General features: G+C 55.7%; 1 protein-coding gene across 1 annotated transcript in view; it reads right to left on the bottom strand.

Annotated features, from left to right (window-relative positions):
- The window catches only part of STX18 (syntaxin 18), a 111,361-nt gene that overhangs the window by 23,688 nt on the left and 63,478 nt on the right, over positions 1 to 24,195 (bottom strand). Inside the window, exons 2-5 of the mRNA XM_066280704.1 lie at positions 9,364 to 9,431; positions 2,797 to 2,912; positions 1,135 to 1,212; positions 904 to 970 (exon numbers count right to left, since the gene is read on the bottom strand). Coding sequence (XP_066136801.1) covers positions 904 to 970; positions 1,135 to 1,212; positions 2,797 to 2,912; positions 9,364 to 9,431 — 329 coding nt within the window. The remainder of the gene's footprint in view (positions 1 to 903; positions 971 to 1,134; positions 1,213 to 2,796; positions 2,913 to 9,363; positions 9,432 to 24,195) is intronic.

The raw sequence follows: 24,195 nt of genomic DNA on the forward strand, positions 1-24,195 counted from the left end.
TTCCCCTCCCGCAGTGGAGGCAAAGATGGCCCGGGCGCTGGGGATGGCTCCTTGGCCTCTGCTTCAGGCGCTAGAGTGGCTCTGGATGCAACAGAGCGACGCCCCAGAGGGGCAGAGCATCGCCCCCTGGTGGGCGTGCCGGGTGGATCCCGGTCGGGCGCATGCAGGAGTCTGTCTGACTGCCTCCCTGTTTCCAGCTTCAGAAAAATGAAAAAAAAAAAAAAGAACACCCTAAAGTCTTTCCAAAGTTAGAAGTGACCAAGAACTGGACTTGGACCCGCACCCCATGTTCATTAGGATCCAAACACGGCCTGGCGGACAGCTGGGAGGGCCAGGCCCTGTGCTCCAGAGCTGGCACAGAGGACAGCGGGGAGGGCCAGGCCCCGTGTTCCAGAGCTGGCACGGAGCCCGGCAGGGAGGACACGTGGGGAGGTAGACAGAGGCCACGGAGACCCAGTGAGCCCGGCTGTGTGGCCTCGGGCAAGTCACCAGACCCACCAGAGCTGCCCGAGCTCACCTGCACTAAACGGGGCCGGTCCGGAGGGGAACGTGTGCCCGTGGGAGGGAGGAGCATGGCACAGAAGCTGAGGGAGGCCTGGCGGGGGCACTGCCCGCTGTGCTTGGCTCTTCCCTCAGGGACACAATAGGAGGCAGCAGGGGGCGGGGAGCGTGGGGGTCACAGAGGCCCGGGCAACACGGCTGACAGGGCGCCAGCCTGTTACAAAGACAAGACCATGGGGAAGGGCGTGGATTCTGGACCAGGAGCCTGACTTCCAGAGCCACAGCCCCCGCCCCGAGTGAGGGAAGCAGCAGACTGCGTGAGCGCAGGCCGGCGCGGGCATGCTCAGCGAGTGGCAGCGTTCCTGAGAGTGACTGAGGGACCCCGGCAGGGGCAATACTTACAGTCTCTTCTTATCCACCAGTCGCTTCACGCGGATGGCCCTCTGCTCTGAGTAGAGTTTACATACTCCTGTTACAGGGAAGACACCAGAACACAGACCACTCAAAACTGCTCCCCAGGCAAAGGGCTCATGACACAGAATGAGACGCTATGGTCTTCGGCTGGCAAAGCTAAACCGTGCATCTCATCTATTGCGAAACGCCCCATTTGACGTGTAAGCAAAAATGAGATACTTTTTAAGTAATCTTCGACGAAGTCCAGCACAGCGGTGCGATGCTCCTTTACTTGCTGGGAGTGCGTGTCCTTGTGGGCTGCAAGACAGAAGGACAGCGCTCAGGGCTCCGCGCCGGCCGGCGGCTCCCCGACAGCAGTTCTTGACAAGTATTTTTAAAAAGAATCACAAAACAAATGCAGTGTCAAGTGACATTACGTTTTTAAAACATTGATATTTGTCAGGCTTTACAAGAGCGAGCGATCAACCTTGTACAAAAACAACAATCACATGCCTCATGGTTTTGACAGCACAGGGCGTGGCCCACTTCTTGAGAGCTGACCCGTTTGTACTAACAGCGGGCAGCGCTCGAGGTGACCTCAGGCAGCAGTCTCAGTCACACGCAGCCACACACTCCCGCTGCTGACAGCCGCCACCGTCAGCCAGGGACGATCTGTCCGCCGCCCTCGGCCATCCCGGCCCAGGGGTCCCGGCCACGAGTCACAGCTCTCCTGGTTCCTAGCCACAGGGTGCCTCTCACCTGCCAGCAGCCACATCTTCCTGAATTACGGTGGCAGGATGGCAGGATTGCTCCCGCTTACTGAGAGGCTGCGTACCTACTATGTGAGGGCACCTGCTAGTACTCTGAATACATCACTGCTAATGCCCCAAACAGTCCAGAGGCTGCTGTGTTCATGCTCACTTTACTCCCGATGAGACTACGGCCCGGAGCCCAGAAAGGGGCCCAGGTCACAGGGTCTGGTAGCTAATTCTCGGTCGTTCATCTGTATTTTCTAGCTCGTGTCAGCACAGACCCTTAAGGGCAGAGGGCATGACCGATGTGCCCCCAGGGCTGCTTCACTTGAGAGCCAGGTGAGGGCACGGGACCCAGGAGATCGTGCTCTCGTCGCTCTAAGTGGTCCTTCGGGGTCCTGATGGGAGCTGCCCCAACAGGCGTCTGCTTCAGAAGCTCAGCCGCGGGCGGCCACCCTGAACCCCACACTGTTTGTGTACTCTGAGTCTGCCGAAGCAAATTAGAACGAGTCCAGGAGGATGGGTGCCTCGGGGAGCCCTCTCCACGCCTCACTGGAAGCTGCACGTCAGTGGCAGGGAGGCGGGATGACACAGGCGTGCCAGCTGTGGTCCTGGGCACCCTGTCACTGTCTCCTTTCACAGTGAAAAGACCAAGGCCCGGGCAATAAAGTGACCTGCCCAAGGCCACATGGCTGGAGCCTGCTGGAACGGTGGAGGGTGCCCCAGCCACCATGGCCCCAGAGCCTGCCTCTTAGCCACAGTGTCTGCCACTGAAGTCACTGCTACAGCAGGGACAGAGCTGAGACCACCTCTTCCGTCCTTGTCCGCGCACCGCCGACCACTGCGCGACGAATACCACACAGGCCACAGGCGCACACGCACGACACACGTGTGCACACACACACTCGTCTGCTCTGACCCTGGCCCCTTACACACTTTCGGTCTTTGTGTGGAGACGTCCTCTCTACCTCCATCCTCCCCATTATGTGGCTTCAGTTGTGGCCTTTCCTTACGTTTAACAGCTTAGGCTACCACACTGACCGGGAAAGGAGGGGTGTGTAAAGCCTCAGTTTCAAAGGCCCCCCGCGGGGACTCTACCTGGGGCACCGCCACAACCTTAAGGACTGAAGAGTCACGGTGTCCGCCTTACCTTGGTTCCTCAGCTGCTGAATCGCCTCTGAGCAGGTCCTCATGAACGTCTGCGCGTCCTGGTCGATCTGGTCCCGCTCGGCGTCTGTCATCCTCCCATAGTCAGACATGACATGGCTACAGGGACGGGGGTGGGCGGAATTACAGGGCAGCCGCGGACAGGCAGAGCACCATCTGGACGGGCCCGAGGGGAGGAGCCGCGCCCCTGCTGGGGTCACGCTGCAGGGGAGGCTGGAAGGGCCAGGAGGGACCCGCCAGGTGAGAGGAGAGAGGATGATCCAGGTAGCGGAACCATCACATGGGAGCTGTCAGGTCAGAAAGCCCCCGCAGAGACCAACCTGGAGCCGCCCGGCGCGCAGACGCCAAGGTGGGCATGCGGGGCCTGGACCCAGAACGGGGCGGCCACGCAGGCTTGTGCAGGCGAGGACAGAGGAGCCCGCGTCAGGACACCGGGTGTGAGGTGGGCATGCGGGGGCTGGACCCAGAACGGGGCGGCCACGCAGGCTTGTGCAGGCGAGGACAGAGGAGCCTGCGTCAGGACACCGGGTGTGAGGTGGGCATGCGGGGGCTGGACCCAGAACGGGGCGGCCACGCAGGCTTGTGCAGGCGAGGACAGAGGAGCCCGCGTCAGGACACCGGGTGTGAGGTGGGCATGCGGGGCCTGGACCCAGAACGGGGTGGCCACGCAGGCTTGTGCAGGCGAGGACAGAGGAGCCCGCGTCAGGACACTGGGTGTGAGGTGGGCATGCGGGGCCTGGACCCAGAACGGGGCGGCCACGCAGGCTTGTGCAGACGAGGACAGAGGAGCCTGCGTCAGGACACTGGGTGTGAGGTGGGCATGCGGGGCCTGGACCCAGAACGGGGCGGCCACGCAGGCTTGTGCAGACGAGGACAGAGGAGCCCGCGTCAGGACACCGGGTGGGAGGGGGGCATGCGGGGCCTGGACCCAGAACGGGGCGGCCACGCAGGCCTGTGCAGGCGAGGACAGAGGAGCCCGCGTCAGGACACCGGGTGCGGCAGGCAGGACAGCGTGGGCACTGTCCAGAGGCTCCTGAGAGGCGTGTGCGGGGACATTTCAGGCTGCCATGTTCTCCACGTTGACAAGCAGCCTTGTCACCGCTGAAGAGCTTTTGGAAACAGTTTGTTTCCCCGAGACTCAGTGAGCCGGGCAAGGTGCTCGCTCTCAGCACGAGGCACAAGCTGTATCACCGTGCGTGTCTTGTAAGATGCGGGCAGGTGTGGCAGCTTTGTTATGGATGACACTATCTGCCTAATGAAACACGCTGGACATAACAGCGGACACATGACCACCGGAGCTCAAGCTGGAGGGAACTCAGGTGACAGTCAGTACTCCAGTTCCACCCGCCAGCCCCCACTGGTGCTGAGAACACGATACAAAGCCTGACCGCCCCGTCCTACCCCACCCGTGACCTGCCCTCTGACCACACCCCAGCTCACTTCGCCCCCATCGCAGTGAGATGCTCTTGCAGCAGACGTGCGGCTCCCTCTTCCTTGGGGTCTTTGCCCAGATGGTCTGAGTGGAGCGGCTCCCTGACCACCCTCTGTGCTCAGACCCCAGCCTCGAATGTGACCTGCTATGCAAGAGTAAGAGGTGTGACATATGTAGTTTGGGTAAGTAGGTCAACTGTCTGTATTAGACATTGCTGCTATGACTGGTATAATTAATATAAGCAGTGAGAGTATTACTGATGAGATGAACAGGTTCATTACTTTTATCTGGAGTTGCATCGACCCCAGCCTTGGGGTCACGGGTCCCCTGTCTCAGCGCCCCCCTCCGGTGCTCTGTGGGCAGGTGGGGCTCTCCCTACGGCCCTGCACGCCACATGTAGCCCTCACCACCCTGTCACATAACACTGATTACACATACCGATGTCCCTGGCTTTCTGTGAGGGCGCAGCCTCAGGAAGTAGGGACCTCATCGTGCTCATTTCTGTTTCTCCAATACCTAACAGGGGCGAGCACACAGGTGTGCCGACATCAGCTGAGCACCTGGGAGGCCCCAGGAAGGCTTCTCAGTGCCTTCCATGCAGTCCACCTGCTGGCTGATCCTTGCAATCCACTCACACACTCATTACACACACCCCATCCCACGTCAGGCTCTGCGGCAGGGGCTGGGGTTCAAAGTTGAATAAGGCTCATTTCTGATGCCCACAGAGTGGGGTGTACAACAGGGGAGATCACACAGAAATGGGGGGCACAAGGAACTGTGCAGGGAGTGGTCAGTTCGTGCAGGCAGAGCAGAAGACACCCCACACCGAGGAGAGCCAGAGAGGACCTGCTACAAACCCCTAACTTGCAGGTCATGGCTGGAATAGCCACACGTGGGGACAACCCAGACACATCTGAGAGGGAGAGGGACAGGAGCACATGGGGCAGTCCAGCACCAGCGCCCTAGCTCTGACTCAACACCCCCCTGCACCTTGCTTTTTTTTTGTATTTTTCTGAAGTTGGAAATGGGGAGGCAGTCAGACAGACTCCCGCATGTGTCCGACTGGGATCCACCCAGCATGCCCACCAGGGGGCGATGCTCTACCCATCTGGGGCGTTGCTCTGTTGCAACCAGAGCCATTCTAGCGCCTGAGGCAGAGGCCATGGAGCCATCCTCAGCGCCTGGGCCAATTTTGCTCCAATGGAGCCTTGGCTGCGGGAGGGGAAGAGACAGAGAGGAAGGAGAGGGGGAGGGGTGGAGAAGCAGATGGGTACCTCTCCTGTGTGCCCTGGCTGGGAATCAAACCCAGGACTCCTGCACGCCAGGCCGATGCTCTACCACTGAGCCAACCGGCCAGGGCCACCTTGCTTTCTTAATTAGTGTGACCTAACATGGTAACCCTAACAGAACGGACTCTACTTGAGGCAGAAGACCCAAAAGTGACAGAGAGGGCTGAGCCAGCATGCTTAGCGCCCCACCCCGGCGAGTCAGATCGCTGTGGGAGGACTGAGCGGTGAGCAGAGGGGACCGGAGTGCATGCTGGTCCTGAGCAGAAGCCAACTCATCAGACACGGAGGCTAAGGGGTCAGGGACAAACTGGAAGAGCAGTCCCTCACTGCTGTGTCAGAGTGCGTCCGTGGTCAGAGCAGACCTATAAATGACCAGTTCCAAGAAGATGAGATTAACAGCCTCCTACGCTATATATTTTGATTTCATGAACCTTCAGCTCAGTGAAATGGAAGAGAACTAAAGGTTAATTTGATAAAAATGATTACTCAATTAAAAGGTGATGTTCCTTCAGGACTCAGTAGACATTAACCTTTAAATCTGGGAATCAGCAGGATGGTTCTTCTATTAGTAACAACAACAACAACAGAGACCAAGAAAGCTTTCCCCCAAGTGGGGGGTGTTTTGTGGCCAGGATATTACAGAAGAGGCACAACTACCAGAAGGGAAGAAATTATTTTTAAATGAAATCATTCCAGAGATGCAGCCAGAGGCTACCCAGGTTGGATGCTGTTCTGCTCTAGTAAAATGTTATTAAAAAAAGTTAAATGGGTCAATAAAGTCTGAGCTTTACACTACGGAAAAAATTAGCTTCCTAATTATGTCAAACTAACGTAGCCTTATGGTCCGAAGGCAATATTTCTAAACATGCTCTTTCAATTCCACCATCATACTGCATCCAAAACGCGGCCTCAGCAGGCCGCGGCCAGCACCTGCCGGCATGGTGAAAAGAAAGGCTTTCAACAGGGTCGGAGAGCTTCCTGGGAGAAGCGAAGGGGCAGCCTTTCTCTGTCTGCAGAGCAGACGGTGCCGGTAACGCTTCTTCTCCCAGCCTCAGGTTGGTTTCTCTGTGAACCAACTAACTCCCCCAGGGTGACGCCCCGCCCCCTTTCCCAGCCCCCCTTCCACCCGTCCCCCCCCCCGCGGGATGAGGCGGGACTTCCCTGACTGACAACCTGGTGGACGAACTGGGCATGCACACCTGTCTAGCACAGCTCCTTCCTCTCCCTCCCGGACAGCAGAGGTCCTGCTCTGGTCCTCTCTCTCAGTCGCTATAAAGGGACCTGCCCAGACGGCTGCGCTCTGGGAACTGTGACTGCTCAGTAGCACCAGTGGCTGAGTGAGTGTGCTTTATTCAGGGGTCCTCATCGAGGCCACCCCGCCGCCTCGCAGACAGCACTGCCCGCCGCCCTGGGTTTGAGCAGCGATGGAACCGGTAGCACGTCCATCTCCGTCCCGTCGCGCTGACCTGACTCTTGCACCCCGTCTTTCTCTCCCCCTCCTCTCCCGGCAGGAAACAGAGGTGCTTTCTTTTTCGAATGACCGCCCCCCAAAGGCATCCTAAGTCAAATGGGGTTCCAATTCAATTACCATTCACCAAGGGACTTCTATGTGCCAAGAACTGTCACATTTCATCCTTGTAAGCACATTGTCCACATTCTACAGAGGAGGAGCAGGCCCAGGGCCAGGCTGGGAGCTGCCTGCCCCCACAGTTAGCACTCGGCAGAGTTGACCAGGCTCTCAGGTGATGCCCCAAACCCGTGCTCTTTCAAAGGGACCAAAACAGGGTCAGGAGTGGAACTCAGAGGACACTAGTCCACAGTGACTGGCTGTTACGGGGAAAGGGACGATGGATTGGATCGGTTAAGACCAGGAGAGCCTTGGGAGCTATCGTTCTACCTAACACTCGGGCCACACGGCCAGTATGTGGCCGGGCTGGGACTGGCCCCAGGGACCCCAGTCCTCAGTCCTACCATCTGCTGCAGTCAGCACTTACAAAGGGAAAAGCTGAAGCCAGTGCCCACTCTTCCGAGGCACATCAGAGAAAAGGACTCGGAGAGCCGGCCGCGGCGGTCAGGGAACAGTGACTGGGCGCTGAGCTGCGGAGTCTGAGAACCGCCCCTTGGTGACACTGTCACAGTCAGAGGTCAGAACTAGGGCAGGGCGCAGAACAGCGCCCGACGCGGCCTCTCTCTGATTCCACTGCTTTCTCCTTTCCACACCCATTTCAACTCTGTTGTCCTATCGGAGTCTCCCCATAGCCAACGGGCTATGAGCACCCCAATTATTCAAGCAGGGCTCTGCAGGTGCTGTCTTAGGGGTCAGAGGCACATGCTGTGCCCCGCAGGCTGCGTGGCCTGCTGCAGGGCTCAGCTCGGCTGTGCGGCACCAAAGCAGCACAGACAGTCACCAATGGGTGGGCGTGGGGCTGCTCCAGTAAACTTTATGAGCTAACACTCCAATCTGAATTTCATATAATTCTCATACGTGGTAAAGTCTGATTATTTTTCACCAGCCATTTAATAATGTAAAAGCTATTCTTAGCCGACAGGCTGTACAAACACAGGTGGTGGGCTGGCTGAGGCTGCAGGCTGCAGTGTGCCCAGCCCCGGCTGAGAGGAAGACGTGGGCTTTTATAGGTTAACTGAGGCGGGGGGCTCGAACCAGACTATTTACAGCCTCCGCCCAACTGGATGCCTTTTCACGGAAGGGAAGCTGACTGATTCCCATGGAGGCGCTCCACAACCCCACCTGTAACCTGGCAGTCAGGCACCAAAGGCACTGACGACAGGGTCACACCCATGTGTTCTCTCTTTTCCAAAGTAGCTGGTAGCTTCCCTTTTGATGGCCTCTGACCATGAGTATTTGCTATCCAAACCCACCTTTTGAAATAAGACTTATACTGCCATCTAGTGTTGATCAACTATTTGAACCAAGCACTTAAAAAATAAGTTCTTTCCGGTATTAGCATTAGAATAATTTTTGGTACTATGCACTGGAATGACTTTAGTATATTTTAAAATACACTAAAGTGTATAAAGTTGCCTTGTCGTTTCAGCAGACAAGGCAGCAGAGAGTACTTAAAATTCACCTGAGGTGTACTTATTTTCCCTGTTAAAGAGTTTATACAAAACACTTTCATTGTGGATATATTGATGAGGTTTTTAAAAAACTCAGAGGGTGAGAGGAACCTGAAAGGCAAACTCGTTTCAGAAAGACGCCCTCCTTCAGAAATGCTGCTGGGCAGTCCCTCCCCGGGTCCAGTCCAACCTCCCACCAATCCACAGGGCAGCTTGACCGCGCCCTGTGGTGCCCGCCGAGGCCAGGCTGGGCGGGACGCAGAGAGCGGTGCCGCGCTCCTGTCTGTGCGGCGCTGGAGGCCACCCCACCAGCCGTTCTGGAAGCCTCGGAGGAAATGCCATCTTTCATTTTAGAAACCAACCGAACCAAAACTGTCCCTGGGGGCAAGAGCCCATCTCTCCAAATGGCATCTTCACGTGGTTGGTGCCTCTCTTCATCTGCTTAATCTGAGTGAGAAGCTCCGTCCCACTCGGCTCTGCTGCTCACAACGTGTGTGGTATGTACGGAGATGCCAACGCACGGGGGCATCAGAATAGGAGGCGTGGCCATGGGGACACGGGGACCCGAGGGTGGGGGCACAGAGCCCACCCCGACTCTGGGAGCCCTTCTGCTCTGTAGGCACCCCTGTCAAACGAATCCTCCCCATGACAGCTCTGAGCTATCAGGTAACAGGGGAGCCTCAAAGCTCAAAGGGAACACAGGTATGGAGAAGGACAGTCAGCAAAGTCATGGTAAGAAAGACGCACTCACCCGTAAGCATTAATATAATCTTTCCTGTGTTCCAGGAGAAAGTCTCTCAGTTTGCCAATGTGTGAAATCTAAAATTTAAAGAAGAAAAAAATCAGTTTAGGTAGATGTTACAATCACATGAAACAAACTTTAGAAAAAAATTGAAACAACAAATGTTGGTTTCAGACTCCAGTGTCATCACTAATGTGGGTGACATTATCAAAGTCACCCACATTCCTGGACCTTGGTCTCTATAATGGTTCTTTCTTCCTGTGACTGTTGTGATCTATGACACTATGAAGAAAAGATCGCGAAGGAACGTCAAGGTTGCGTGAAATAATGCACGTCTAGCAACTCCGCAGCACGCGCCCAGTAAGGGCCAGTTCCTTTTCCATGCGTCCGCATCTAAGACCTTGCAGACAGGTGTGCTGGGGGACGTGCCCGCGGGCTGCGGCTTTCGTGTCTGTAAAAAGGGCCCACACAGGCAGCAGTTCAGCCCTGCACAGCGAACCCCATCTTCCCCGTGGCCCACTTCCGCGGAGGAATGAAAGAACACAGGTCTACAGAGGGTGCAGTCTGTGACAGCTGATTTCTAGCATCATGAACCCTTCCCTACAGCACCTACCGTGTGTCCAATTCAGCTGCAAAAGTCCCCACCACGTTCCCCCCGACTCCTCCAAGTCCCAGCTTCCCAATACGCACACCCCCGTACTGGGCTCCCCCTTTCCCTGGAGCGCCTGACCCCCTTCTCTCCACTGCAAGGTCTCCCTCCTCCTCTTCCTCCTCCTCCTCCTCCTCCCCCCCCTCCCCTGAGACCCTCCTCTCCTCCCTGCACCCCCTCCGCACCCCCAGCACAGCCAAACCCCATCCACACACATGCACCTATGTGAGCACCTGGTCCTCCGCGGAGACGGCACTAGTGACGGGCTCACTGCCCTCCAGACTGCAGCCTCCCAGACAGCAAAGGGCCCTCTTTCCTCGGAGCCTGTCAGGTGCAGCTGCTGGGGCAAAGTGAACCTCAAAGTCTTTTACCAAATGCTGAACAAACTGTGGGTACTGCAGAGTCCCAAAAGGCTTCTACCTGCTGTGGAGGCAGAATAATAATGCCCCCCACCCAGGATGTCCAAGTCCTAACTGCTGCCACCTGTGAACACACTGTCACATGGCAACGGGAAGCGAGGAGCGCTGGAATTAGGCTGCTCATCAGCTGACCTGGGAGTAGGGAGGTGGCCCCACGTCATGACAAGGTCCTTACGTGTGGGAGAGGGCGGCAGAGAGTTAGCTGAGTGACGCAAGGGGAGAAGGACGCGGCCCAACACTGCCGGCTTCGGGACAGAGGAAGGGGCCGAGGAGTGAAGGAGCCTCTACAAGCTGGAGGAGGCCAGGAGCAGACTCTCCTCGAGTCTCCCTGGAGAGAAGGCCGCCCGCCCATGCCCTGACCTCAGTCCCCGGAGTCCCACTTCGGGCTCCTGCCCTACAGAACTGAGAGAGCACGCAGCCGGGAGAAACTGACACACCTCGTCTCAGCTGGGCTGCCGTGACCAAGCGCCACCGGCCGGGTGGCCTGCACAACAGCCATGTCTTCCTCCCAGGTCCGGAGGCTGGACATCCGGCCGGGCCGAGGTGCCGGCAGATTCACTGTCTGCCGTGGGCCCTCCTCCTGGTTCTGGGATGCTGCCTTCTTGCTGAATCCTCAGGATCAAGGGAGAGCGCCCCTCCCACGTCTCTTCTTTTCTTTTTTTTTTAATCTTATTTTTATTAATTTTAATGCAGTGACATTGATAAATCAGGGTACATATGTTCCGAGAAAACATCTCCAGATTATTTTGACCTTTGATTATGCTGCATACTCCTCACTCAAAGTCAAATCGTCCTCTGTCACCTTCTATCTGGTTTTCTTTGTGCCCCTCCCCTCCCCCCCACCCCTCCCTCTCCTTCCTCGCCCTCTCCCCACCCCTCCACCCCACCCCCTGTTACCATCACATTCTTGTTCATGTCTCTGAGTCTCATTTTTATGTCCCATCTATGCATGGGTTCATATAGTTCTTAGTTTTTTCTGATTTACTTATTTCACTCCGTATAATGTTATCAAGGTCCATTCATGTTGTTGTAAATGATCCGATGTCATAATTTCTTATGGCTGAGTAGTATTCCATAGTATATATGTACCAAAGCTTTTTAATCCACTCGTCCTCTGACGGATAAGTCTCTTCTTAAAGGGCACCAGGCCCATTCACGGGGCTGTGCCCTCATGACATGATCACCTCCCTAAGGTCCCACCCCCAAGTACCATCACAATGGAGATTTGGGCTCAACATATGAATTCTGGGGACACACACATTCAGTCCCCAGCACACCTACTTAGGGCCTTAATCCAAAGCAGGTATTTTAGGAATCAAAAAAGTTTTTCATAGAAAGTTTTAAAAGGCCCAAGAAAAGTTTTAAAAGGAATCTACGACATAGGCTAGATCCAGCAGCCCCCACCTCATGTCTTTAGCTAGTTCTAGTCTGGGGGGGGCATCAGGGTGTGTGCCAGGAACGAGAAGGCCCCAGGGGTATCTCAAAATACATAATTACAAGAGGTTTCACTTAAAGTAGAACAAATGTGATTGCAATTTCTTATGCTCTGTAATGGCAAATTTCTATAAAATGAATTTATTAAAATGGAGTTAAGCTTATTCAGGATTAAATGAAATTCTTGGTAAATTAAGAGGTGCTAAATCATTACTGACTTAACAATATCATCAGTATAATAACTCCGTACTTAACATGAGCACAATGTATAAAGTAACATTTCAAATGCCAAAAATAGAAATACACGAGCATTAAAATTTCTGTAGGTATTTGACAACCTTGAAATTTATTAGCTTCCTAAAATAAGCACAAAAATCACAACAAGTCAATAACCAAGAAAAAACTCAATAGGTTTGTGATTTATCTAAATAGATAGCTTCAGGCCCCAAATTGCATCCCAGGATAGGGTTATCTTAATAAAGAATGACTTCACAGGTTAATCACACGAGTACCACTACCATTTTTATAAGAATTCTTGGCCAAGCTCTGATCTAATTACTGTTGTGTTTAACTCCTATTTTTGAGAATAAACTGCCAAAGATAGCATATTATATTTCACACAATCCTGATACACCCCCGGGATTTTCAAAGTATTAGAGAGGCTGTGTAGTTGTAGGCTTTGGGTTTTGAATAGTTCCACATACAGTGCTAATTTTGAAAGAGTCCTCATATGCATGTATATACAGAGAATGCCTCTTATTTAAAAAAAAAAGATTCCAGAAGGCGATCATTCCAGTGTGAAGTTTGACAAGGAAATCAGAGTAAAATGAAAGTACACTTGCCCCATAAAAACCTAAAACTAGGGTCCGTTTTAGTCTTGATATCACTGAAAGGCATGGGGAGCAGGGAGGGAGAGAGTGGTGAGGGGAGAGCAGGGAGGGGGAGGGGAAGGGGGAGGGGAAGGGGAGAGGAGAGGAGGGAGGGGAAGGGGGAGAGCAGGGAGGGGGGAGGGGGAGGAAGGGGGAAGAGGAGGGGGAGGGGAGAGGAGGGAGGGGAAAGAGGAGAGGGAGAGGAAGGGGAGAAAGGGGAGAGGAGGGAGGGGGAAGAGGAGGGGGAGGGGAAGGGGAAGGGGGAGAGGAGGGAGGGGAGGGGAGGGGAAGGGGAAGGGGGAGAGGAGGGAGGGGAGGGGAGGAGAGGGAAAGGGGAGAGGAGGGAGGGGGAGGGGAGAGGAGGGAGGGGAGGGGAGAGGAGGGAGGGGAGGGAGGGGAAGGGGAAGGAGAGAGCAGGGAGGGGGAGGGGAGAGGAGGGAGGGGAAGGGGAGGGAGAAGGGGGAGAGGAGGGAGGGGAAGTGGGGAGGGGAAGTGGGGAGGGGGAAGGGGAGGGGTCACAGGGAAAGTGTCTTGGGGGGGAGACCCCAGGGCTGGAGTCAGGGAGTGCTGTGGGGGCTGCACCACAAGGGAGGGGGCATTTCACAGGCTGGGTGGAGGAGGACACACCGCTCTCAAGCTCTAGGCCTTTGTGTCTGTTTTCTCTGCTCTTACCAGCCTTCTTCCTTCATTCCAACCCTGAGCCACCCAAGGAACCCCTGCACATTCTGCCAGGTTCTGCTCAAATGTCACCTTCTCCATGAAGCCGCCCCAGGCCTCCCCGAGTATGTTACAGACCCTGCCAGCACGCTCCATGTCATATCAGGAGCACCTATGACTCCCCCTGGGCTCCACCTGAGACCCACGAGGTCAAGGTCCATGTCCTGCTCACCACTGCATCTCCAGTAGCGCCTAAGGTGGGACAGGGGACGGGGAACCACGGAAGGCACAGCCACCAGAAAAGGTTTCAAGATCGGATTACCCCTAACTTACGAGCTGGCTCAAAACGTACCAAAGGTATCACAAGGTTGCACCTAGACTGTGAACAAACACATGAAGAACACACTGGCCTTTGTGCAAATAATTCTCCCAGAAAGTCAGCGAGGTGCATTCAGACTGTGCAGCCTCGCAGGCAAAATCCACTGAGAAGGGGTGTCCTAACGCGCCCCACAGAGGGGGCCAGTCCTTCCCAAGCTGTCCTCTTCCAGGGGAAGAGTGAGGGGTAGGGTGGGTCACACGAGATAAGTCTCTGCCAGAGAGCACGGCTGTGGGCGGAGAGGAGAGTCCCTCACTTCTAGTGGACGCCTTGGTTTAAGTAAGAACGGACCGGGCCATAGCTAACAGAGAGAAGAAGGAAGCAAAGGAGGGAGGGAGGGAAGAAAACAGAGAGAGGAGGGGAGGGCAGGGAGGCAGCCATACCTAATATCTCCTCCCCACCCATCACCTTAGGTGAGTTACTTCCGTTCGTTCTGACAACAGCCCGGCGGAGAAAGACATTTTCCTGGGTGGTCAGAAAGCAAAGACAGAATGGCCGACCGCTGGACGCTGAGCTACAGGCCCTCCATTCTGTTAGGCCAATGACTACGCGACGCCGGGGCTTCTGGGGCCATGTGACATTCAAGTGACTTTAATACCTGCTGTGTACCATTGCTCAACTGGTTTGAAAACCTCCCACTTAAAATATAATGACAAAGCCTGACCTGTGGTGCCACAGTGGATAAAGTGTTGACCTGGAAATGCTGAGGTCGCCGGTTCAAAACCCTGGGCCTGCCTGGTCAAGGCACATATGGGAGTTGATGCTTCCAGCTCCTCCCCCCCTTCTGTCTCTCCTCTGTCTCTCCCTCTCCTCTCTAAAATGAATATATATATATATATACATATATATATATATATAATAACATTAAGGATTTATACTGAAAAATTTACAAATAAAACGATGTCCCTGGATCCGCGTCGCAATGATACTGGGGGTGGGGGCGGGTGCGACAGGACCAGTCCTGAGCCCGTGACTGCAGACGATGGGCCGGGCGCAGGGGTCCCCATGCCACCCATGTGCTGGGGTCTGTATTTCATTTTCTTTAACAGAATATTACTTTCAAAAATCTCCCATTTGAGCCTGACCAGGCGGTGGCGCAGTGGATGGAGCGTCGGACTGGGATGCGGAGGGCCCAGGTTCGGGACCCCGAGGTCTCCAGCTTGAGCGTGGGCTCATCTGGTTTGAGCAGAGGCCCACCAGCTTGAGCCCAGGGTCCCTGGCTCCAGCAGGGGGTTGCTCAGTCTGCCGAGGGCCCGTGGTCAGGGCACGTGTGAGAGGGCAGTCAATGAGCAACTAGGGTGTTGCAGCACGCAGTGAAAGGCTAATGATGGATGCTTCTCATCTTTTTTTAGAAAAAAAAAAATCTCCCATTTGAGCGCTTTCCTCTCCTCACATTTTGAGTCATTTTGAAGCACAGATTGCTGTCAAAACAGTAGTAACATACAGCTGAAGCAACAAGAAATCCGTCCACAATCTCTAGCTGCTTCATCTCTAAGCACTGGCAACCTTTGCTAGAGGTTCCATTGAACAGACTGGTGCCACTGAAAAGAAACCAGGCACGTCCTCTTTAAGAGTTTACTATGTAGTGGGCAGCATTCCCAGAGCACCCTATACATCAGCCCACCCGACTCTTCCAGCAGCCTCACGAGACAGGTGTCCCCATCACACCCATTCTACAGATGAGAAAACTGGGTCACGGTGAGGGCACGGGATTTGCTCAGGGACGCACAGGGTGAAGCCAGGCTGCAGCCCACGTGTGCCGAGTATCAGGCACAAACCTAAGCCCAGATTCTGGGTAGGTGTAACTGTAGTTCTCCAGGGCAGGGACCACAGGGGACAGCTGGGACCTGGGGAAGCACAGAGTGAGCAGCACCAAGCTGTCCTTTTCGTCCTGTGTCAGGGCTCAACAAGGCGCTATGCCTGGGTTGTCCAGCACGGCCACGCTTCCCGAGCCCCAGCCTGTGCGCTGGGCACACTCTGGGTGACATGCGGGCTGTCCGTCACTGCCCCGTGGCAATCGGGTGGATCAGACACTACCCCCCCACACACTTCATAAACATGGGAACTGAGGCCACGCCAGGACACAAGGCAGTGGGCGGCAGAGCTGACCGGGCTGGCCCGGAGGCCTGGGACTCAGAGGCTGTTGCTTGTTCTATTGCGCTCCACGGAAGACTGATACAGCCAGTGATACTGAGCTTAGGTCTGAGGCCTGTCTGCAGAGCAGTGTGGGCAGGGTGTCAGGTGAGGGCGTGTGGACTGACTGCAACGCCTAGCTGCAGCGGAGCTAGGAAGATCTGCGAGAAAGGCTTCCGAGTGCTCCACACACAGTGTTCACGTCACAGCCCCTCTGGTGACAAAGTGGAAACCCACGTGTATCTGAAGAATGTGCTCCCGGCCCGACATTGGCTCCTCCCTGGCAGCTGCATGGAGGCCGGAGCTGACAGGCCACGGGGGCTGTCCAGTGCGACCGGTTCGCCCTGAGACCCCATCAGCAGACCACCACGGGCCAGGGTGTGACTTCCAGGACAGGCTCTCTTCCCCGCCCCGAGCTGGTCCCTGTCCCGTCAGCTCAGGGTGGGGCGTGGGCAGCGGGGCAGGCTCGGGCAGAGGCTGTGCGGGTCCGCGCGGTGGGGCAGCCAGGGGAACTGGTAGGAAACCCAGGCAGCTGGCCCCGGTTCCCGGGCTCTCATCTCTGTCTACGGCTGAGGGGACCCTGACGGCCACCCAGGGCTGCGTGCAGAGGCCCCGGCGGGGTGAACACTGCCGGCCTGTCCAGCCCTCCGCTCACCCTCGGAAGGCGGAAGAGAGCCTGGCCTGTGGAGGGAGGAGGGGGAGCCTGTGGCGGAAGAGAGCCTGGCCTGTGGAGGGAGGAGGGGGAGCCTGTGGCGGAAGAGAGCCTGGCCTGTGGCAGGAGGGGGAGCCTGTGATGGGAGGAGGGGGAGCCTGTGGCAGGAGGGGGGGAGCCTGCGCGGCTGCAGCCAGCGGCGGGGTCTCTTCTGGCCTGCGCTCCGCCCACATCTGGCCACAAATCTGAAGCCGGGTTCTCCACTCAAGAGTCCTGTGTTCCGACTCCTGCGTTTCTCTTTCAGGTGGTTCCAAAGCTGGGCTGGGAAGAAAGGGTGTTTTTATAAGCTCCTCTAAACTCTTAAGCATTGCCAACTGAAATTTTGAGCAAGTTGCTTAATATCCCTGGGCTTCACCACAAAGGGAGGGCCGTGAAAAGTATTTTAAGAAACAGCAGTAGCGTAAGTTAAGAGCCAACTTCTACTGAGCACATACTATGCGGCGGGCAGCTGGCTAACGGCTCCACATCCACGGCCTCACTCACCTCCTGAAACAGTCCGATGAGAGGGAGCCCACTCTGACCCCCTCGCAAAGAGGAGAGGGCGCCTCGGCAGCATTTCGTATAAATGGTTCAAAACAAATGGGACACACGCTGACTCCCAGAGACGCCCCTGCGCCCCCCCCCCTAGTTTGGCAGTTCTCTGAGGGCTGCTCTCACCACCAGTGAGCTCAGAGCGCCCACTGCTGAGGGGACCTGTCCGCTGCTGCCAGGCGGCACAGCCACCGGCCACGCCCAGAGTCAGAGAGGCCACGCCCAGAGTCAGAGAGGCCACGCCCAGAGTCAGAGGGCCCCGGCTTCCTCAGGCAGCTGCCCTTAGCCCACCTTATTCAAACCGCATGCTGACGCTCCCGGTGGTCCTGACTCGCCCCTCCCCCTCGGAAGACAAGCCAAGGTCACTACCAGGTGGCTGTATTTTAACAAGGCTAATCCCACAATCAGTAGCACACCCAGCTTTTCCGTACAAACTGGTGACGCGGCTGCAACAGGTGCCCCTGAGGGCCAACTCGCCTCACCTGGCACACACACGGCTTTCCCAGTGGAGACTGAACATCCCAGCACGTGCGCTGTGAGGGCCGGTCCAGGGGGTGGTCTGCGCTGCTGACCTGACTACTGACAGGACGACCCCCCACAACGTGCTGCCGAGTGGGGGGCCAGGGTTCCCCTGAGCACACAGTGCGCTCCCCGCACGGGAAGTACGTGAACTGAGCCCCCAAGGCTGCTGACACGCTGAGGGGAAACTGAAAGGCTGCTCATCGAAGTAAGACGCTTGTCTGGGCGGCCGGATGTGGAGACTGCTCTATCCTTAACGTATGCTGTTCTGTACAGCAAAACTTCCAGGATTAGTGTGTACAATCTTCACAATCAGACAGAAAACTTTTTTAAGCAAACAAAGCATCTTCCCACATACTTCCCTAAGAGTACACTGTCCCACGGGATCGAGTCCAAGTCCTCGAGCCCCAGGCCCCCACAGGCCCCTCTGCCGATGCTCCGGAGCGGAGCCCTCCCACCCCAACCCCAGTCCAGACTCCCCCCCCCCCAGGTGACACCTCCGGAAGGTCCTCACTTCCCAGCCAGGTCTGGGCGCCCTCTTCACGTTACCCCCTGGCTCTGACATGTGACAGGGCCGCCCACATGCCTGGCTCAGGGCAGCTCCTCAGTGACAGTGTGACGCCAAACTGAACAGCTCAACTTCAGGAGTGTACCGTGGGGCCGGGTCAACTCCGACCAGGGAGTCCTCACGATCCACTGGATGGCCACAACCCCACACTAGCCACTAGGTGGCAGCACGAGCCTGACAGCTGCAGCAACTCCAGGGACGCTCCCAAACATGTCACAGGTTTCTCCCAAGGGCTTTTAAAGGACTCCAGTTCTTTGTTTCTGGTCTGGAACCAAAGGACTGTCAAAGGCTGGCTGCTGCACGCAGGCGGACGCTGACATGACGCCGTGTGGAGTACACAGGGCACTGGGTATGCCCGAGCAACGACACAGAGGAAGCTGGGAGCACACCTGCCATCCGTCACCCAGGCGCGGCCCGCTTGGTGACTGTCACCACAGAACAGTCCTGCAGCCGCTCCCTCGTGGGCATTTTGTAAATGACCCAAAGGAGGAGAAACTGTAAAACAGAAGCCCTGGTCAACTCGGTAGGGCTCCTCTCAAAGGACTGCGGCATTTAGCTGTTAGGGAGTTCACTGCAGTCACCCTGTCTGTCCTCTGCTGATCATGATGGGGGTGCTGTGACTGGGCCGCCCCGCCCCTGCCCCCAGAACGAAGGGAACTCTGTTCTGCCTGTGCTCACACTCAAACAAAGACCTGATTGATTATGAAACACTAAGTACTGATTTGCATATTTGCCTCTGCAAGAAACCACCATTGTTCAGGAGTTGAGAGACCCAGGAGTTCCCTCTGGCATTGTGAGTCGTTGCCTGTACTATGCACCTTGTTACTTCTCCACTCCGCCCTGACACAGCTTGCTGCTCCGTGTAGGGCACAGCCAGAACCACCACGGCTGTGCAAGTGTTTGCCAGCTTTCACGGGGACCGTCTTCCCAGGCTCAGTGGGGCGCCCACGCATGAGGCCCCGAGTCCACTCCAGTCATCACTGCCACAGGCACTCCAACCAGCTCCAGCGACAAGGTCAGGACCAGCACACCTCCGGGCGTGGGGACCCTGCTCAAGTCCTGTCCCTGCGTGGGAGAAGCTCCCCAGTGTCCAGTCACACACACAGGGGCCTGGCCCAGCCACAGATGTGGCACGGGTGCCCGGACGCAGCACGGAGCTGTTCAGGGGTCACGGGCACAAACAAACACTCCCATCTTGCTCCCTTCTTCCCTCAGTGATTGCTCTGCAGGGCTCCCCTAGCCTCCCCGCCATGCCTACTGCACGATGCCACCCCTCAGTGAGTGCGGACCAGGAGGGGGACAGTCCCAGTGCGAGCCCTGGCTGCTCTTTCCCAGCCCCCCTTCTCTGCTTCTCTAGCCCTCCACCCACTGCCTGGCCTCCTCCTCCGCTCTCCCCGACTCCGCTCTCCTGGACTCCGCTCTCCCGGACAACGGCCCTCACACGTCCCCGCTCACTCTATCTACTGTCTACAGAGCGCGCCAACCGGCCCCGGCCTTGCCCGCAGGGTCCAGTCGGTGCAGCCCACTGACCAGCGCAGGTCCCACTCGGGCCTCAACAGGGAGAGAGCTCCCTCCCGACTCCCCAAGTTAGAAAATTTCTCGTTTTAGATTCTTCTTCCCTCCTTCTCATCCCACACTCTAACATGGTCAGCTGGGCCTGTCCACTCAACTGTTCACCCTCTGCCAGAGGAGCGGGCACCGCCCTTCTCTCTGCCTGGAAGGTCTTCTTTCTCATCGGCCAAACGTCGACTCAATCGTGCTGGGCCCGAGGGGGTTTCACTAGCTGGCATTCTAGACCTGGCTGGTAGCTCGGTTGGTTAGAGCACCGTTCCAGTACACCAAGGTTGTGGGTTCCATCCCCGGTCAGAGCGTGTACAAGAACCAACCAGTGAATGCACAAATAAGTGAAACAACAAACTGATATTTCTCTCTCTCTCTCTCCCCCACCACCCACTTTCCTCTCTCTCTCTATAAGCAATTATTTTAAAAGTCTGGCATTCTGGGTTCACATCAACATTCTCTGCATAAAGCCTTCCTTGAAGCACACTGTGTCTGGTAGTTGAATGTATGTAAGTTCTATATGTTATATATGTATATGTACATGTATAAATAACATTTTTTATTTATTTTTTCTGAAGTGAGAAGCGGGGAGGCAGAGAGACAGACTCCCGCATGCGCCTGACCGGGATCCACCTGGCATGCCCACCAGGGGGCGATGTTCTGCCCATCTGGGGCGTTGCTCTGTTGTAAACTGAGCCATTCCAGCGCCTGAGGCAGAGGCCATGGAGCCATCCTCAGTGCCTGGGCCAACTTTGCTCCAGTGGAGCCTTGGCTGTGGGAAGGGAAGAGAGAGAGGAAGGAGAAGAGGAAAGGTGGAGAAGCAGATGGGTGCCTCTCCTGTGTGCCCTGGCTGGGAATTGAACCCGGGACTTCCACATGCCTGGCCAATGCTCTACCACTGAGCCAACCAGCCAGGGCTAAAATATATATATATATATTAGTTGGCTATGTCAAGTGCTCTATCCAATCAGTCTGGAAACATCATGAGAAAAAAAAAAGATTTAAGGCGATTTTGGTCTAAGAAAAACTGTAATAAGTAGCTAGATAATCTGCTGTGAACAACCTGTTGAGAACCAACGTCCCCTGACTGGCCTGCAGCGTCTAGAATCAGCACGTGTTCTGTAAGAGAGAACCGTGGCAGGGGAGGGGGAGGCTGGCTGTCCTGGGCTCACTCTTTCCTCTATTCACTTCCGAGTCCCGACTACAGACAACAGGACGGTCGGGCGGGGGCGACAAGGTGACTCGCACTAGCTGGGATGATTTTGGTCTAATTTTTGACAGGAGCCACAAACTTTCTAAGAACCTGAAACGTTTGCTGCTTCCTACTATTAAGTCCCATCCCCTTTTAAGAAATTCAGAAATTAAAAAAAAAAAAGTAAAAACTCACACTCTTAGTGTTGGTGACATAATGAAAGAACCCACTAGTTAAGTTAAAAAGTTGCACCATACGGTGCTTAACGACCCAGGGAGCTCAAGGGGACTTTCACTCTGAGAAAGGTCCAGGGCCCTGTTCACAACCCTTCCCTCCTCACTGCTCCGTCCCCGCGCTCTCCTCACACCCACGGCTGTCACACGCACACTTCCGTCAGACGTCTGGACCCCCACCACCCTGGCTCCGCAAACTGCACTTACTGAGCACACTGCCAGAGCTCGGTCCACTCTGGCTTCTGGGGCCCTCCTGCCTGCCGCACCAGGACGGTGACACTGAGCAGGCAGCAGGCGTGTCCCTCCTGCAGTCTGGAGACCAGCCACGGCCCCACGGGAGGGAGCCTCCTGCCTCTCCTAGGTCAGCCCTGCGCTCAAACGGCTCAGGGTTTTCACTCTGCGTCCAGATCAGCTGCTGTGTCCCACCATGAGTCTTCTCTCTTCTCTAACCCGGCCACACTCAATCCCCTCGAGAATTCTCCATTCTCCACTGAATGCAGCAACCGTGGGCAGCAAAACTCAAGCACAGTCCCGAGCGTGGGCGGGCGCCGTGTGTGCCAGCCAGAGGCGCGAGGGAAGCAGAGGCAGCACTCAGGCTGCGCCCCTGGGCTTCTAGCAACGTCACCCAGAGCCCTCGCTCGTGCGTCCCCGAGTCAAGGTGCTTAACGGCAACTAGTCATTTCTTCAATGGCTACTGCTGCTAGACTGAGTGTGCACTGTGTTCATCCCCCCGCCCCCGCTCCTGTCATCTGCATTCTGATCATTCTGCCATTGAAGACATCTGAAACTAAAAACCATCAATTAAAAAAAAATGAGACAAAAATAGGCCTGAAAAAGGAGCATGGAGTTACAGAACCCTCCCTGTGGACACCCAGCTCAACAAGTCACAGATGCCCTGACACCCAGGGTCTCCGTCCATGGGGAGCCTCTCCTCACCGGCCGGCCTAGCAACCGGCCAGAAGCACACAGGGGGCCGCACCCACTCTGCTTCACCACTTTCTGTGTGCTCGCTCACTCCTCTGCTCGTTCCCTCGACAGGTATGGAAGACCCAGGACCGGCTGGGCACATTAAGAAAGGAGGGAATGGGCCCTGGCCAGTTGGCTCAGCGGTAGAGCGTCGGCCTGGCGTGCGGGGGACCCGGGTTCGATTCCCAGCCAGGGCACATAGGAGAAGCGCCCAACTGCTTCTCCATCCCCCCTCCTTCCTCTCTGTCTCTCTCTTCCCCTCCCGCAGCGGAGGCTCCATTGGAGCAAAGATGGCCTGGGCACTGGGGATGGCTCCTTGGCCTCTGCCCCAGGTGCTAGAGTGGCTCTGGTCGCGGCAGAGCGACGCCCTGGAGGGGCAGAGCATCACCCCTGGTGGGCAGAGCGTCGCCCCTGGTGGGCGTTCCAGGTGGATCCCGGTAGGGTGCATGCGGGAGTCTGTCTGACTATCTCTCCCCGTTTCCAGCTTCAGAAAAATACAAAAAAAAAAAAAAAAAAAAAAGGAGGGAATGAGGAGGAAGAGAGGATGGAGGAGGGCAAGTAAACAGGAAGCTCCAACCCAAGGACCTGACATGGATTCACACTGCCTTTCAGATCCAACCCAAACCCGCTCTGGTCTGGAGGCTGAATGCAGGGACTGTGTGTGCAGAGACTACGTGTGCAGAGACTACATGTGTACAGACTCCGTGTATAGGGACCGTGTGTGCAGGGACCGCGTGTGCAAAGACTACGTGTGCAGAGACTACATGTGTAGAGACTGCATGTGCAGAGACTCCGTGTACAGGGACCGCGTGTGCAGAGATTACATGTGTAAAGATTGCATGTGCATGGATGTGTGTGCAGAGACTCTGTGTACAGAGACTGCATGTGCAGAGATTACATGTGTAAAGACTGCGTGTGCAGGGACTGTGTGTGCAGAGATTAAGTGTGCATGGATGCGTGTGCAGTGTGCATGTGTGCTGCAGTCCTCCGAGTCTCGGTAATTCAAGCATGGACTACAGTGTCACAGAGAACCTGGGTTCAGACCCCAGCCCTGTTGCTTACTAGCCACATGGCCTGTGCAGGGCACTGAGCTTCTCTGGGCCTCCAGCTCTGACATGCACGCTCTGAAGGCGAGCACACACACTGTCTGGCACACAGCAGGTGCTCGGTCAGTGTTTCCTTCTGCTTCCCCCTCATCACGGCCGGGGTCTCTCCTGGGAAGCTCTGCTGGGACTAGCACGGGGGCAGGGGAAGGGGAGGTGCGGGGGCCCGGGCTGGAAGGTCACACACAGAACCGCAGCTCTGAGGAGGAGAGTGGCCAAGCTGCCGCCAGGAGAAGGGGAAAGGCGGCACTGGGCACACACCCAGCAAACAGGAGGACAGTTGTGACACCAGCAGTCGTGACACCAGCAGTAACAGATGTGAGCACTTCCATGGCGGCGGGGCACCTGAAAAGCCTTTCTTTTTTTTTTTTAATAAATTTTTATTAATGTTAATGGGGTGACATTAATAAATCAGGGTACATATATTCAAAGAAAACATGTCCAGGTTATCTTGTCATTCAATTATGTTGCATACCCATCGCCCAGAGTCAGATTGTCCTCCGTCACCCTCTATTTAGTTTTCTTTGTGCCCTTCCTCCTCCTCCTTCCCCTCTCCCTCCTTCCCTCCTGCATCCTCCCTCCCCCCACCCGATAACCACCACACTCTTGTCCATGTCTCTTAGTCTCATTTTTATGTCCCACCTACGTATGGAATCATGTAGTTCCTGGTTTTTTCTGATTTACTTATTTCACTTCATATAATGTTATCAAGATCCCACCATTTTGTTGTAAATGATCCGATGTCATCATTTCTTATGGCTGAGTAGTATTCCATAGTGTATATGTGCCATATCTTCTTTATCCAAGTCATCTATTGATGGACTTTTTGGTTGTTTCCATGTCCTGGCCACTGTGAACAATGCTGCAATGAACATGGGGCTGCATGTGTCTTTACAAATCAATGTTTCTGAGTTTTGGGG

The sequence above is a fragment of the Saccopteryx bilineata genome, chromosome 5 (assembly GCF_036850765.1).
Source record: "Saccopteryx bilineata isolate mSacBil1 chromosome 5, mSacBil1_pri_phased_curated, whole genome shotgun sequence".
In the NCBI taxonomy this organism is placed as follows: domain Eukaryota; kingdom Metazoa; phylum Chordata; class Mammalia; order Chiroptera; family Emballonuridae; genus Saccopteryx; species Saccopteryx bilineata.